Genomic DNA, 17,826 nt, shown 5'->3' on the forward strand with positions numbered 1-17,826 from the left:
AAGAATCTCAGAGATGAAGGCAGGACTTTCTATTCAATCGCATTTCGATCGTAAGAAGGTTATTTAGCTGGTCCTGCTAGGGATCAAGGAACTGGTTATCGTTACCCAAGGGCAATACATAGTCACCTCCAACACTTTCTGAGATAAGCAGATACACTGAGAATAAGAAAGGTACCTCTCCCCAGCATTGACATGTGAGGACTGGGCACCTGTTGCTCTGGTTTGGAGGTTGGGAGTGGTGAAGATCAATGGAAACATAGTAGTCAACTTCACCATCTGATTTTTCCACTTTTTCCACTCATATCAAATATAATTTGGACAAGATGCTGCAGCAGAATTCTATTTGCTCATCTGTAAACCTCTTAAACCTTTTCAAAATCTTCACCTATAGTTTTAATTTAAATGTACGGGAACAAAATAAGAAACGGTGGACTTTTTTTATTATTTCCTCATGGGTCATGCATAACTTGGAAGAATACAAATACCAAACTCCTAATCTCCCCTTCATAAAGAAAGTAAGTTCTTATAGGGGGTCACCTTGAGAAGGTGTTGGTGAGCTGCCTTCTTAAACCACTGAAGTCCATGTGTTGTGGATAGGAAGAATTCAAGGATTTTGGCTCAGTGACAGTGAAGGAACAGCGATATATTTCCAATAGTGAGTGGATTGGAGGGGAACTTGGAGGTGATGGTGTTCTCATGCATCTGCTGCCCTTGTCCTTCTAAATGGAAGTGGTCATGGGTTTGAAAGGCGCTGCCTAAGGATCTTTGGTGAATTTTTACAGTGTATCTTGTACAGACTACTGCTACTGAGCATCATTGGTAGAGGGAGTGGATGTTTGTACATGTTGTGCCAATGAAGCAGGCTACTTTGTCATGGAAAGTACATAAATTGTACTATCATATTAGCTGCAGCTCTCAAGACAGCCAACCTCCTCTAATGGTCTAATATGGCCAGAGACCGTAATTCAGAACTCAGTTTCATTTCAAACTCCCACAGAGGACATCGGAAACATTAATCTTGCCATGCTTCACAAATGCATCAAAATGGTCATTCATGGCCTGTTTGTCAAAGCAAAAAAATTCACCATTATCATCCTGGAAACCTGGAAGAATAATGAAAGGGTCTTGCAACTGGATTCATGGTGCAAGATTGTGACTACTTTCATGATTCAAGCTTCAATATGTTACCTTATGATCTTCACAAAACAGAAAGAGATTTGGCTTCGGAGATAGTAGGAACTGCAAATGCTGGAGAATCTGAGATAACAAGGTGTAGAGCTGGATGAACATAGCAGGCCAAGCAGCATCATAGGAACAGGAAGGCTGACGTTTCGGGCCTAGACCCTTCATCAGAAATGGGGGAGGGGAAGGGGGTTCTGAAATAAATAGGGAGAGAGGGGGAGGCGGATAGAAGATGGATAGAGGAGAAGATAGGTGGAGAGGAAACAGACAGGTCAAAGAGGTGGGGATGGAGCCAGTAAAGGTGAGTGTAGGTGGGGAGTTAGGGAGGGGATAGATCAGTCCAGGGAGGACAGACAGGTCGAGGGGGCGGGATGAGGTTAGTAGGTAGGAGATGGGGGTGCGGCTTGAGGTGGGAGGAGGGCATAGGTGGGAGGAAGAACAGGTTAGGGAGGCGGGGACGAGCTGGGCTGGTTTTGGGATGCGACAGGGGGAGGGGAGATTTTGAAGCTTGTGAAATCCACATTGATACCATTGGGCTGCAGGGTTCCCAAGCGGAATATGAGTTGCTGTTCCTGCAACCTTCGGGTGGCATCGTTGTGGCACTGCAGGAGGCCCAGGATGGACATGTCATCTGAGGAATGGGAAGGGGAGTTGAAATGGTTCGCGACTGGCAGGTGCAGTTGTTTATTGCAAACTGAGCGTAGGTGTTCTGCAAAGTGGTCCCCGAGCCTCCGCTTGGGTTCCCCGATGTAGAGGAGGCCACAATGGGTACAGCGGATGCAGTGTACCACATTAGCAGATGTGCAGGTGAACATCTGCTTGATGTGGAAAGTCTTCTTGGGGCCTGGGATGGGGGTGAGGGAGGAGGTATGAGGGCAGGTGTAGCACTTCCTGCAGTTGCAGGGAAAAGTGCCAGGTGTGGTGGGGCTGGAGGCGAGTGTGGAGCGGACAAGGGAGTCACGGAGGGAGTGGTCCCTCCGGAAAGCAGATAAGGGTGGGGAGGGAAAAATGTCTTTGGTGGTGGGGTCAGATTGCAGATGGCGGAAGTGTCAGAGGATGATGCATTGGATACGGAGGTTGGTGGGGTGGTACGTGAGGATGAGGGGGATTCTTTTTTGGTTGTTATTGCGGGGACGGGGTGTGAGGGATGAGTTGCGGGAAATGCGGGAAATGGAGGGCGTTCTCAACCACTGAGGGGGGGAAGTTGCGGTCCTTGAAAAATGAGGACATCTGAGATGTATAGGAGTGGAATGCCTCATCCTGGGAGCAGATGCGGCGGAGGCGAAGGAATTGGGAATAGGGGATGGTATTTTTGCAGGAAGGTGGGTGGCAGGAGGTGTATTCTAGGTAGCTGTGGGAGTCGGTGGGCTTGAAATGGATATCGGTTTCTAGGTGGTTGCCCGAGATGGAGAGAGAGGTATTAGAGATGGTCCAAGTGAACTACTAACCTCATCCTGCCCCCTTGACCTGTCCGTCCTTCCTGGACTGACCTATCCCCTCCCTAACTCCCCACCTACGCTTACCTTTACTGGCTCCATCCCCACCTCTAACCTGTTTGTTTCCTTCCCACCTATCTTCTCCTCTATCCATCTTCTATCCGCCTCCCCCTCTCTCCCTATTTATTTCAGAACCCCCTTCCCCTCCTCCATTTCTGAAGAAGGGTCTAGGCCCGAAACGTCAGCCTTCCTGTTCCTATGATGCTGCTTGGCCTGCTGTGTTCATCCAGCTCTACACCTTGTTATCTCAAGAGATTTGGCTTCATTTATTTTGAAATAGTCAGTGACCAATGAAAGTCACACCCCACACAGCAGTCGTGACATCTTCATGTGATGACAAACATCAGCGCCTGGGCAATTTTAAGAACAGTGCAAGCTGTTATAAAGCAGTCTTATCTGAAATATTGATTTAGGATATCATCAGCTGGTCCAACATGTGTATCAACAGCTTGTGAGCAAAAGTGACTTCGGCTACAAGCCACCATTTGACAGTGAAGAATTACTTTTCCTGAATTTAATTGTGATTTGGCCAAAATACTTTTAAGATAACACTCAGCAGAGTTTTGCACATTTTTCCAGACTCGGAGTTCTGTGGGAGTATGTTTACATATTAGTCTTCAAGAAGGATAGTTGTATTTATTTGCACAGTTTGAACCATTTGTTAGTAAACTTTACAAATTTGCTTGGTTTGCAATAAACTAGTCCTTCATATGTTAAAGTTGAGGAATGGGGCAGACTTTTTTTTTCTGATACTTAGCGTGTACAGTCTGATACATTTGAATGTATAATTGACAGCATAATCTCTCTTAGAGGCAAACTTTGTTATTACAAGTGGAAGAGTGGGACAAGAAAACAAATCAGTTCATCACTCCTAACTTGGTCATAACAGAGCAGTCAGGTTTATTTTTAAGACAATCCAAGACTGCCTTTTTCAGTTCTGGCTGCTTGAGATAGCAAGGCCCCTGCAGCTACAGGAATTATTTTCAAACACAGCACCTAAAATTTCTGTGAGCCTTCCACTGCACGCTTACCTTAAGTAGTAATCAGTCTTGAAACGAAACCAGACGGATCGCCTGGCAACAACCTTGGCACCGGAAAAGACAACGGCAGAAACAGACCTGTCGACCCTGCAAAGTCCACCTCACTAACATCTGGGGGCTAGTGCCAAAATTAGGAGCGCTGTCTCACAGACTAGTTAAGCAGTAGCAGCAGTGTGTACTATCCACATGATGCGCTGCAGAAATTCACCAAAGGTTCTTAGACAGCACCTTCCAAACCCATGACCACTTCCATCTAGAAGGACAAGGGCATCAGACATCAGACATCAGACATCAGACATCAGAACGTCACCACCTCCAAGTTCCCCTCCAAGTCACTCACCATCCTGACTCGGAAATATATTGCCGTTCCTTCACTGGCGCTGGGTCAAAATCCTGGAATTCCCTCCCTAATAGCATTGTGGGTCAACCGACGGCAAGTGGACTGCAGTGGCTCAAGAAGGCAACTCACCACCACGTTCTCAAGGGCAACTAGGGATGGGCAAGAAATGCTGGCCAGCCAGCGATGCACATGTTCCACAAGTGAATAGGAAAAAAAAGTGTAATGGACCAAAATTAACCGTGTGAATAAGCTTTGCCACCAGTTTCCACAGGATCTTTGGAGCAGACACTCTGGTTGTCTTGCACATGAAAACCCATGCCTCAAGAAGTATATCACTCACACACACACACACACACACACACACACACATACACACACACACACACACTCACACACACACACACACACAGACACAGACACACACACACTCACACACAGACACACACACAGACACACACACAGACACACACACAGACACACACACATAGATATTTGGGGTGTTGTATTCTTCCAATAGATGGGTATCCACAACTATTTCTTTACCCTGCTTTAAGCCATGCGCTTGAGATGATCCCTTCGTGGGGCAGGTACCATCCAAGAATTTTTATACTGCGAAATGCGCCTGGCTCATACAGTCAGTTACAAAATATGTGGCACTTGGAATTAGCTGCCACAAAAAATTTCAAGTGCTTTTTGGAAAATTTAGCACTGGATTGCACATCTTATTCCAAAAGTTTCATGGAAGGGTCATTGCTTTCCAGAATGTATACTTGCACAAATACAGAAGTGGTCCGGTTAATCTGAGGGCCTTGTCCCCTAGTATAAATGCAGGTCAGCACCCACAGAAATTGCCACACCAAAGGTCAGAAGTCCCATCCTAAATTATGGAATAATAGCGTTATTTGTGACAAAGTAGGCCAATAAGTATCTTGACTACTTGAAATCTCCTTGAATTCCCACTTTCCTGTACTTTTTTTTCCCCTTTATTCCTTAACGGGATGAGGGCGTTGCTGGCCAGGCAGCCTTTATTGCCCATCCCTAATTGCCCAGAGGGCAGTTTTTAAAGTCAACCACATTGCTGTGGGTCTGGAGTCACATGTAGGCCAGACCAGGTAAGGATGGCAGTTCCCTTCCCCAAAGGACATTAGTCAACCTGATAGATTTTTCCGACAATCGGCAAGGGATTCATGGTCATCCTTAGATTCTTAATTCCAGATATTTTACTGAATTCAAATTCCACCATCTGCCGTGGTGGGATTCGAACCTGGGTCCCCAGGATGTTATCTGGGGCTCTGGATTAACAGTCCAGCAATAATACTGCGAGGCTATCACCTCCCTGGTACTCCTGAAGCACTGAAGGGCTGAAGAATTTCAGACATTAAATGTTCTTCAATGTTTGCAATATTCCAACTGAAGCTTCAAACTCCTGATGTCCACCTAGTAGAGTTGGATTCTTACCAATATTCCAGCCTCCCATGAGCACAAATGCAGCCTTATATTCCTCCTGCACTGACATTTCTAGCTTTGTAAGGATACATAGATCAAATACGGCCCATTCAAAACTACATTCACAAAATATTTTCTGTGCAGTATTTTCACAGATGCAATGTTGTATCTCTTAACATTCTATGTGTTTTGAAAACTGGGTGACAATGGAGAAGATCAAGATCTGCTGCCTTAACTGTATCAAGAAATATCACTGACATATAAAGCATAGAATCATCAGATTATCACTTACAGATGCAATGGCTCCTTGATGTATCCAACATATACCCTGGTTTACACGTACATCTGTAGCTACCTCTGGTGTTCAAGCAGTTAGCATTTTGACACATTCCTGACAGCAGGCATTCGTTGATATCTAAGATTAAGAAAAGCGCCATGTTGTTGAGCACAAAAGAATACATCTCTAAGTAACGCAAGACAAAACCATATATCAAGTTCTACTGGATTAATAAATCTCTACAAAGAGCAAACTCAGACACTGAATGAACTGCAGTGTAGTCGAGCAGAGTGTAGATCTGAGAGTTTGGTGAGTAAGGGAGGAAGGTGCTTCTTTCTTTTTCCATTTTTGTCATCCTCGAGAAGAGCAGTTGAAAAGTTACATGAGAGAACATAGAACATAGAACATTGAACATTACAGCGCAGTACAGGCCCTTCGGCCCTCGATGTTGTGCCGACCTGTGAAACCAATCTGAAGCCCATCTAACCTAAACTATTCCATTATCATCCATATGTTTATCCAATGACCATTTAAATGCCCTTAAAGTGGGCGAGTCTACTATTTTTGCAGGCAGGGCATTCCACGCCCTTACTACTCTCTGAGTAAAGAACCTACCTCTGACATCTGTCCTATATCTATCACCCCTCAATTTAAAGCTATGTCCCCTCGTGCTAGCCATCACCATCCGAGGAAAAAGGCTCCCACTGTCCACCCTATCTAATCCCCTGATAATCTTGTATGTCTCTATCAAGTCACCTCTTAACCTTCTTCTCTCTAACGAAAACAGCCTCAAGACCCTCAACCTTTCCTCATAAGACCTTCCCTCCATACCAGGCAACATCCTGGTAAATCTCCTCTGCACCCTTTCCAATGCTTCCACATCCTTCCTATAATGCAGTGACCAGAACTGTACGCAATACTCCAAGTGCGGCCGCACCAGAGTTTTGTACAGCTGCAACATGACCTCATGGCTCCGAAACTCAATCCCTCTACCAATAAAACCTAACATACTGTACGCCTTCTTAACAACGCTATCAACCTGGGTGGCAACTTTCAGTGATCTATGCACATGGACACCGAGATCTTTCTGCTCATCCACACTACCAAGAATCTTACCATTAGCCCAGTACTCTGTATTCCTGTTACTCCTTCCAAAGTGAATCACCTCATACTTTTCCGCATTAAACTCCATTTGCCACCTCTCAGCCCAGCTCTGCAGCTTATCTATGTCCCTCTGTAACCTGCAACATCCTTCCGCACTATCCACAATTCCACCGACTTTGGTGTCATCCGCAAATTTACTAACCCATCCTTCTACGCCCTCATCCAGGTCATTTATAAAAATGACAAACAGCAGTGGCCCCAAAACAGATCCTTGAGGTACACCACTAGTAACTGAACTCCAGGATGAACATTTCCCATCAACCACCACCCTCTGTCTTCTTACAGCTCGCCAATTTCTGTTCCAAACCGCTAAATCACCCTCAATCCCATGCCTCCGTATTTTCTGCAATAGCCTACCATGGGGAACCTTATCAAACACTTTACTGAAATCCAAATACACCACATCAACCGCTTTACCCTCATCCACCTGTTTGGTCACCTTCTCGAAGAACTCAATAAGGTTTGTGAGTCACGACCTACCCTTCACAAAACCGTGTTGACTATCCCTAATCAAATTATTCCTTTCTAGATGATTATAAATCCTATCTCTTATAATCCTTTCCAACACTTTACCCACAACCGAAGTAAGGCTCAGAAAATCAAAAGATTTTCAGCTCTGTAACCACCTCCGTCTTCGCACATTCAGTGATAAATATAACATTTCAAAAGGAAAACAGAGTGATAAAAATAAAAACTGAAAGAACTGTGGATGCTGGAAATCAGAAACAAAAACAGAAATTGCTGGTAAAGCTCAGCAGGTCTGGCATCATCTGTGGAGAGAAATCAGAGTTAATGTTTCAGGTCCAGTGATGCTTCCTCAAAACTGATAGTAGCTAGGAAAAGGTTGGTATTTATGCAAAGGATAAGGTGGGGGAGGGGTAAGGAGTAAATGATAGGTAGAGATAGAGTCCAAAGAGAGGGAAGAACAGTTGGATAGACAAAGGAGTGGAAAGTGATCAGACCAGAGAATGAACAGTTGCTAATAGGGACTATTAGTGGCTAACAATGGGTAGTGTGTAATAGCAGACCATGTGATTAAAAGGTCTGGTATGTGGGGTTGGGGTAACGACATGGGAGAAGCCCTAAAATTGTTGAATTCAATATTAAGTCCAGAAGGCTATAGAGTTCCCAAGGGGAAAATGAGGTGCTGTTTTTTCCAGTTTGCGCTGAGTTTCGCTGGAGCACTGCAGCAAGCCTGAGCCAGAGATGTTGGCCAGAGAACAGGGTGGTGTGTTGAAGTGGCAGGCAACTGGAAGCTCAGGGTGTTTTTTGCGGGCAGAAGGTAGACGTTCTGCAAAACGATCACACAGTCTACGCTTCGTTTTCCTAATGTAGAGGACCCCACATTGGGAGCAGCAAAAGCCAAGTGATTGAATGGTGAATATTTTGTTCATTTACCAGTGACTTTTTAGTTCCTTTCTGCTGGGGTCTTTTACAATAGGAAAGGTACACTTGAGTCTCAAATTGGCCAACACCTCCATTTTACTGCCAGAGTTGAGTTTGTTAGATCACATCTCACTGGGCTTTGGGATAGTAATGCAGTTTACCTAATAATGAAATATCTAATCCCTATGCCTTGCTCTGTCCTGCCTGAATCACAACTAGCTTTTGCTGCTCATCAGCAATTAGCCCCATTGACAGATAAGATAATCATCAATATTGTCCAACACTTTCAAATCAAGGTGTAAGGAATTGCAGAAAATAAAGGCAAAAGAAAAGTTAAACATGTTCTCTGACCTACATGGCAAGTTTCAGAGCTGATGAAGAGATTGCACAGACCAGGGTTGTTTTTCTTAAAGCAGTGGAGCTTAAAAGGGGACAGGAAGAAACTTTTCCCTTTGATGGAGGGATCGATGACCTACAGCAGAGATTGAAGGTAAAGGGCAGAAGGTTTAGGGGAGATGTGAGCAAAACCTTTTCACCCCAAAGGGTGGCGTGAATCTGGAACTCACCATCTATAAGGGTGGTAGAGGCAGAAAGCTTCACAACATGTAATAAGGCTTCAGGTGTGTATTCACAAGACCAAGGCACAGAAAGCTACAGGCTAAGTGCTGGAAAATGGGATTAGCATAGTTAAGGGGCTAAATTTGTTTGGAGTGGATGGGATGGTCCTGTGCGGTAAGCCTCAATGACTATATGACTCTTCATGACATAGTGGGCAGAAGCGATAGTAAAATCATGACTTATAAATTAGCTGTATAGCTAACCATTCAAAATTTTCATTATTTCATTATATCGCAATGTAGGAAAGATATGTAATTAAAATGCCATTTTGAGATTCTACAGTGTGTAATCTTTACTTATTGGATTGAAAGCCCATTCTCTCAGGGCTGATCACAGAGTGTGCACAGCAGAGAGGAATTCAATTACACAGTTATTAATATCTCACAACGATATTTACATGCAGATGTGAAGCCTGATTTCCCTTGAGCCTGCCCCTCACTACTTCAATGCCAACATCCCTAAATGAATTCCTGAGGCGCCCATATTAATGGGTCTTCAGTTTGGATTCATTCATTAAACACTCTGTGAGGTTTATGATGCTACGATTATTAACCAACGAGTCATTGAATTTACTTATGCAGTATGAAAATTCCAAAATGGACTGCTGCCTCCATGATAGTCTGGTCCACTCCTCAATCACCTCTAAAACCCCTGTTACATAACAGGTTTAACATTAAAGATAAAGCTTGTTGAATAAAAAGGACAGTGAAGATGGCCAAGTGATAACAGATGGAAGACAGTGGTGAGGTGTTGTTTTTCAGACTAGAGTAAGGTATGCAGTGAGGTTTCCTCAGTAATCAGGATCAGGATACTGCCTTTCTTGATCTATGTTGATTATGGAGACTTGGGAGTGCAGTGTACAATTTCAAAATTTACACAGCGCACAAAACTTGGAAGTATTGCAAACCGTGAGGAAGCAAGTAATAGATTACAACAGCACTTGCAGTTTCTGCATTTTGTACAACTTTTCATGCATTGCTAATATATAAACAAAGCATAATTCTAATAAAGTTCATCCACCTGAAGTATTAACTCCAGGGAGTTTCATGGAGGGTTTCTCTCTGTGAGCCCCAGCAAGATTTCTCACACTGTCATCCAAAACCCACCTCATCAGCAATGCACCATGTCTCTATGGCACCTCTCTCATCCTAGCTTCTCTCTCACTAGAGAACAAAGAACAAAGAAAATTACAGCACAGGAACAGGCTCTTCAGCCCTCCGAGCCTGCGCTGATCCAGATCCTCTATCTAAACCTGTTGCCTATTTTCCAAGGGTCTGTATCCCTCTGCTCCCTGCCCATTCATGTATCTGTCTAGATACATCTTAAATGATGCTATCATGCCCCTGCTGGCACCCACCACCCTCTGCATAAAGAACTTTTCATGCATATCTCCCCTAAACTTTTCCCCTCTCACCTTGAAATCGTGACCCCTAGTAATTGAGTCCCCCACTCTGGGAAAAAGCTTCTTGCTCTCCACCCTGTCTATACCTCTCATGATTTTGTAGACCTCAATCAGGTCCCCCCTCAACCTCTGTCTTTCTAATGTAAATAATCCTAATCTACTCAACCTCTCTTCATAGCTAGCGCCCTCCAGACCAGGCAACATCCTGGTGAATCTCCTCTGCATCCTCTCCAAAGCATCCACATCCTTTTGGTAATGTGCCGACCAGAACTGTACGCAGTATTCCAAATGTGGTCAAACCAAAGTCCTATACAACTGTAACATGACCTGCCAACTCTTGTACTCAATACCCCGTCCGATGAATGAAAGCATGCTGTATGCCTTCTTGACCATCTATTAACCTGCATTGCCACCTTCAGGGTTCAATGGACCTGAACACCCAGATCTCTCTGTGCATCAATTTTCCCCAGGGATTTTCCATTTACCATATAGTTCGCTCTTGAATTGGATCTTACAAAATGCATCACCTCGCATTTGCCTGGATTGAACTCCATCTGCCATTTCTCCGCCCAACTCTCCAATCTATCTATATTCTGTTGCATTCTCTGACAGTCCCCTTCACTATCTGCTACTCCACCAATCTTAGTGTCATCTGCAAACTTGCTAATCAGACCATCTATACCTTCCTCCAGATCATTTATGTATATCACAAACAACAGTGGTCCCAACACAGATCCCTGTGGAACACCACTGATCACAGTTCTCCATTTTGAGAAACTCCCTTCCACTACAACTCTCTGTCTCCTGTTGCCCAGCCAGTTCTCTATCCATCTAGCTAGTACACCCTGGACCCCATGCAACTTCACTTTCTCCATCAGCCTACCATGGGGAACCTTATCAAATGCCTTACTGAAGTCCATGTATTTGACAACCACAGTCCTTCCCTCAGCTATCAACTTTGTCACTTCTGCAAAGAATTCTATCAAGTTGGTAAGACATGACCTTCCCTGCACAAAACCATGCTGTCATCACTAATAAGCCCATTTTCTTCCAAATATAAATAGATCTTATCCCTCAGTATCTTCTCCAGCAGCTTCTCCACCACTGACGTCAGGCTCACCGGTCTATAATTACCTGGATTATCCTTGCTACCCTTCTTAAACAAGGGGACAACATTAGCAATTCTCCAGTCCTCCGGGACTTCACCCATGTTCAAGGATGCTACAAAGATATCTGTTAAGGCTCCAGCTATTTCCTCTCTCGCTTCCCTCAGTAACCTAGGATAGATCCCATCCGGACTGGGGACTTGTCCACCCTAATGTCTTTTAGAATACCCACCATTTCCCCCCTCCTTATGCCAACTTGACCTAGAGTAATCAAACATCTATCCCTAACCTCAACATCCATCATGTCCCTCTCCTTAGTGAATACCGACGCAAAGTACTCATTAAGAATCTCACTCATTTTCTCTGACTCCTCGCATAACTTCCCTCCTTTGTCCTTGAGTGGGCCAACCCTTTCTCTAGTTACCCTCTTGCTCCTTACGTACAAATAAAAGGCTTTGGGATTTTCCTTAACCCTGTTTGCCAAAGATATTTCATGACCCCTTTTAGCCCTCTTAATTCCTCATTTCAGATTGGTCCTACTTTCCTGATATTCTTCCAAAGCTTCGTCTGTTTTCAGTCACCTAGACCTTATGTATGCTTCCTTTTTCCTCTTTGCTGGTCTCACAATTTCACCTGTCATCCATGGTTCCCTAATCTTGCCCTTTCTATCCCTCAATTTCACAGGGATGTGTCTGTCCTGCACTCTAATCAACCTCTCTTTAAAAGCCTCCCCCATATCAAATGTGAATTTACCCTCAAATAGCTGCTCCCAATCCACATTCCCCAGCTCCTGCTGAATTTTGCTATAGTTGGCCTTTCCCCAATTCAGCACTCTTCCATTAGGACCACTCTCGTCTTTGTCCATCAGTATTCTAAAACTTATGGAATTGTGATCACTGATCAGAGGAAGAAGCACTTCCCACTGCTGGGGCATTCTGGGATTCTAGGCACTGGGGCCATCTTTAAAGCACAGCCTTGTACCAGACGAAGATCATCACTGCGCATGTAGCAAAAGGGGAGACAAAATTAAGTGCTTCTTGGGGACTGTCAGTGGAATTGCTGACACCCTTTAGAAATACATGTGCACATTCATCAATCTGTTGCTGTTTAAGAACTAAGCTACACAGGTTACTCATCCTTAGCCTCACCCATCTGCTTTCCCCCAATCTCTAGTGTAGGCTCCAGTTTAGTTATACCAAACAGCATGCAGCACTGTGCCCCCCATCCCCCATTCGGAGCCAGGGAAGCTGTGACTAGTTGATCTCTCCTTCCTACGGTAACCCAATGCACAATTGTCTCCTACCCATATACGTTGAGTTTACCTTTTACAATTGTTGTCCCTTCTATTTCACAGCATGCTGCCTCCAATCTCCACAACTGACTTCTCTCCCACAGCAATGGCCCATGATAACCCCCTCCCCTTGCTTTTCAGTGAGTAGATACCCAGGACTGACCCTGGCCCACTCCCACCGCCCTCCAATTAATGACTGACCAGAACTGTGACTGATCTCTGCTCAGCTCCACAACTGACATTGTGACTTCCTAAACTGGTTCCATTGGATATGCAAGTCTGACCATGACCAAAGGTATACAACCCCTGATCCTGATCTCCCAAAGTGGCCGGTGAACTGTCTCTAAGGCCTTGACATGTAGTGCTGGGACCTCCTGATTGAAAGCTGCCTCCCTTCACCTGACTGGGGAGTACTCCCTCTGAAACATGGCCATTTGGTTAAAGGACATGCTACGTCTTTGATACATTGCCAGCTGACACATGGGGCAGATGTGACATTGATGTAGTGCGGTGCCATACAACAACATGTCTACTCCCTTGACTGATCACTGCAGACAACCGTGATAAGCTGCCTAGCTTTGCTTTTGTGCTAAACAGCGAGACAGAAGGAGTGAGAGTCTTTGAGCTCTGTTTGAGGGGGGGCAAAGCATAAAAAAAGCAAATCAAGGTAAAGATGCTGTAAGCATCTTGTGGATGTGGTGCCAATCAAGTGAGCTGCTTTGTCCTGGATGGTGTCAAGCTTCTTGAGTTTTGTTGGGGCTGCACTCATCCAGGCAGGTGGGGACTATTCCATCACACTCCTGGCTCGTGCCTTGTAGTTGGTGGGCAATTTATTGGGAATCAGGAGGTGAGTTACTCACTGCAGAAGTCTTAGCCTTTGACCGGCTCTTGTAGCCACTGTGTTTATGTTTCTAGTCAATGGTAACCCCCAGGATGTTGGAGGATTCAGTAATGGTAATACCATTGAATGTTAAGGGGTGATGGTTGTCTCTTATTGGTGATGGTCATTGCCTGGCATTTGTGTGGCACAAATGTTACTTGCCACTTGTCAGCCCAAGCTTGGATATTGTCCAGATCTTGCTGCATTTGAAAATGGTCTGCCTCAATATCTGAGGAGTCACAAAAGGTGCTGAACATTGTGCAATCATCAGCAAATATCCCCACTTCTGATCTTATGATGGAAGGAAGGTCATTGATGAAGCAGCTGAAGATGGTTAGGCCTAGGACACTACCTGAGGAACTCCTGCAGAGATTTGCTAGAGCTGAGATGACTGATTTCCAAAAACCACGACCATTTTCCTATGTGGAAATAAAGGTATTACTATAAACATTGAGAGAGTTAGACCCCTGATAATTCTGCAATTTTGTCCATGTTTGAACCAAGGCCAATGAGATCAGGAGCTGAGTGGTCCTGGCACGAAACAAACTGGGTGCCACTGAGCAGGTTATTGATGACATCTTCCATCACTTTACTGATGATCAAGGGTAGACTGATGGGGCAGTAATTGGCTGGGTTGGAATTGTCCTGCTTTAATGTATACAGGACATACCTGGGCGATTTAAACACTGTAGGGTAATGACAGTGTTGTAACTGTACAGGAAGAGCTTGGCTAGGGGAATAGCAAGTTCTAGAGCATAAGGCTTTAATACTATTGCTGGAATATTGTCAGGGCCCATAGCCTTTACAGTATCCAGTACCACCAACCAGTTCTTGATATTATATGGATATCAAGAATTGATATTGGCTGAAGATTGGTATCTGTAATGCTGGAGACCATAGGAGGAGGCCGAGATGGATCAGACACACTGCACTTCTGGCTGAAGGTTGCTGCAAATGCTTCCCTCTCCACCTGACTGTGACTTCCATTCCTGTATGGCCATCTTCACATTCAGGAGAATATGTTATGTGCAGTAGCAGACAATTCCAGTGATGGTGCATTTCCATTTGTAGAAATAAAAATACGACCTCTGCAGTTGAGCACTTTTATACAGGATCCTAGATTTCGTTAGGATGCTCAAAGGAGCTTTCTTTGACAGCTCTGCAGCCTCTCCACATCCTGAGAATCCCATCCCTTCATCCCCGAAAACACTGAATCCTTGCTGGGTTATATTCTCTAGGTGCAATCAGGCTCCGATATCTCATCCAACTGGCCATTAGAATGTTTGTCATTCTTAAATGATGGCAAGAAATTTTCTCACTAAAAGCCACATTCATGAAACCCAGTCCTGCCTGAACCTGGCACACATAAAGACATTTCCAACAGGAATCTGAATATCAACTGGGGAAAGGAACTCCACTCCATTCCAACCTCCCTCAAATTAACCAATTTCAATTGTGGTCATTCTAATGCCACTCCAACAAGGAAAATACAGAGCTCTTCTGGTCTGAGTGGCTCAGCTGCTTATTTTGGGAAAATACAAGAAAAAGGATCATATTCCTGTAGTTTAAAGTGTTTTAGGAAGGCCAATCAAGTGAGTTCACATTCTATCTTTTGACTTCTTGATTAAGAGTTCAAATCTACAGAGTCTGTTTGGATAAAGCTCTCTTCCTCATGTCTACAAGCATCCTACATCAGAGAAAGAGAAAACAAAGTCACATGTAGCATCTTTTAAAATGTCAATAAACATGGTGCAATTGTCAGTCTATATCAGAGAGGCGGAGCCATCTACCAAGCATTTACTTCACTGGGGCTCAGATGTTTCAATGCTTTAATGGATATCTGAGATCTCAGCTAACCCTAACCCTATGTTGCTTGATTGGCTGAGGATCTCCAGTACTTTGTGTTTTTATTTCAGCTCATTACCATTTGCAGCGTTATCATTTACCTTTGGAAAAGTTGGGATTTGTTCTTAGAGGAAAGAAAGTGGAAAGGAGATTTGGTCAAGATGTTCAAATCATGAGGAGCCTGGCCAGGGTGGCTGGAGAGAAATTGTTCCTGGTGACAAGAGTCGAAAACCAAAGAAACTGACTCAAGATGATTGACGAAAGAAATAATTATGGCATAAACAAAAGATCTTTTTGCAGCAGTTGTTTAGGATCTCCCAAAGAGTACAGTCATTTATGTCTTTCAAAGAAGAATTTGATAATTACCTGAAGAAACAATATCGAAAAAAGATCTGCAAAGCTATTGGGAAAAGACAGGAAATTGGGAGCAGATGAGTTACTTTTACATAGACAAGTCAGGCTGATTTGCTGTCTTCTCAGCAATAACCATTCTGTAATTCCATTTAAACATCAACGATGTTACTACTTTCTATGTATTGCCTCATTTAACAGTGAGACTCAGAATTGCACTCAGCACTACATTGTCTAAAATCATAAAACCTTTAATCTTTTAACTCTTTATCACTCACCTTGACAACTTGTTTGGTTCACTTTTTTATAGCCCAAAGGACATTCAACCTGGCCATTCTGTATCTTGGGATATTCTAAGGGATAGAAAAAGAGTCCATCATTATGACTGCTACTATGTGAGTCAATATTATCCAGATGTTTGGTGAACAGAAGTAGAAATCGTATTAATTGGTGATATTATGATCGATGAACTATTTGTGATCTGTGCTTCCATCAAGCAAGACTCTGAGTCAGTGTTAGAATTTAGTAAAATTGCCCTTCAAAATCTAGCACATAGCAAAACCTACAGAGCCAATTTAGGTCATTTAGCTGCAGTATGATAACTGAAGTAATCTACAAGTTGCAGCGGAATTTTGGAAGTAATTTGTGAGAATTAAAGAAATGCGCAAAACTTTTAACTATTTCTTAAATTATTCTCAGAATGAACAATATTTGCAAACTTACTAAGAAGACATTGATCCACCTCCCTGAACACAACCCTCAGTTGAGCTGCCCTCATAGATTTTGACCACCATGAGTTTTCAGTGTCAAAGTTTGATCCTACAACATTGTGCCTTGCCCTGCCAGACTATACTGCCTCTACTCCAAATATGCTTCATCTTTGTTTCTGTTTTATTTAAGATGGACTATGGTCCTAACCTCTGATACTTCAGTAAATTTCTTTACTTATATACAGATGTAGCACTTGAAACAAAACAGATGAGATGAGAGTGCAAATAGACAGCAATAAGTCTGATTAGAAGCTATTACAGAGACGTGGCTGTAGAATTTGAGTCTTGAAGGGGACAGGATTGACAGGAAAATGGGGAAAGGTGGAGAGGTGCCAGGTAATTATTAGTTCATCTGGAAATTGTATTTGGGGCCTTGGAAAATGATAACGCAGGTGGTGAACGGGTGTTAGGGACAAATCTGGGGATGATGTGTTGACCTGTAAATCCACATAAAGTTCCAGCTGGGATTAGAACAAGATTGAGGGTTTTAGTTAATAAGTAATAATCATATAAATCATTTAAGATTTATTTTCATTTATTCTTAGTCAGGGTTAAAAGTAAAGCTAGTTAAACCGCATAACCACACTCAGATGCTGAGGTGGCAGACAGACACAGTTTCTGTGAAAATGCAAAGTGGCTGAACCAGCGTTAATTTGGAGGCTTTGTTTGGAATTGGAATGTGAGAATCACCCTATACCTCACAAAGAAAGGCAAAGAAATGGAGTTTAGTCAAGGGTTGGAATGAAGTACAGGCTTCAGAGAGGAGAGAGGATGACACCTGGGAAGATAGGGAATGGAGAGACCAGGGGTAACAGGCACTTTGCTACTTTTGGAACGTTGACCATTTTGGATTTTGTGTAATGCACTGTCTACATATTTACAATGATGACTCCTCATTGAGTTAGAGTGCTACCTCAGAATCTTTTCTGGGGTGGACTCCCCCAGCATTGGCTCAATAAAGGATTGTTGATCTGACCCTTGAGACTCCTGAGATTATTTTGTAAAAGAATCAATCACATCAAGTGCAAGTGGATTAGACCTTGTGATTGCATGGGAAGGTGTCATGAGGGAGAAGGGTGGGGGTTGGGGTTGAAGAAGTGTTAGAAGTAACGGAGGAGTGGACTAGGGTGTTGTGGAGGGAACACTCCCTGTGGAATTCTAACAATAAAGCGAAATGGAAGATGTGAGATAGTAGGAACTGCAGATGCTGGAGAATCCGAGACAACAAGGTG

General features: G+C 43.7%; 1 protein-coding gene across 1 annotated transcript in view; it reads right to left on the bottom strand.

The window, feature by feature from the left end:
- The window catches only part of LOC109934543 (latent-transforming growth factor beta-binding protein 2-like), a 312,512-nt gene that overhangs the window by 186,891 nt on the left and 107,795 nt on the right, over positions 1-17,826 (bottom strand). The window contains exons 7-8 of the mRNA XM_048600033.1: positions 16,103-16,177; positions 5,797-5,919 (exon numbers count right to left, since the gene is read on the bottom strand). Of these exons, the coding sequence (XP_048455990.1) occupies positions 5,797-5,919; positions 16,103-16,177 (198 nt within the window). The remainder of the gene's footprint in view (positions 1-5,796; positions 5,920-16,102; positions 16,178-17,826) is intronic.

The sequence above is a fragment of the Rhincodon typus genome, chromosome 8 (genome assembly GCF_021869965.1).
Source record: "Rhincodon typus isolate 14 chromosome 8, sRhiTyp1.1, whole genome shotgun sequence".
In the NCBI taxonomy this organism is placed as follows: Eukaryota; Metazoa; Chordata; class Chondrichthyes; order Orectolobiformes; family Rhincodontidae; genus Rhincodon; species Rhincodon typus.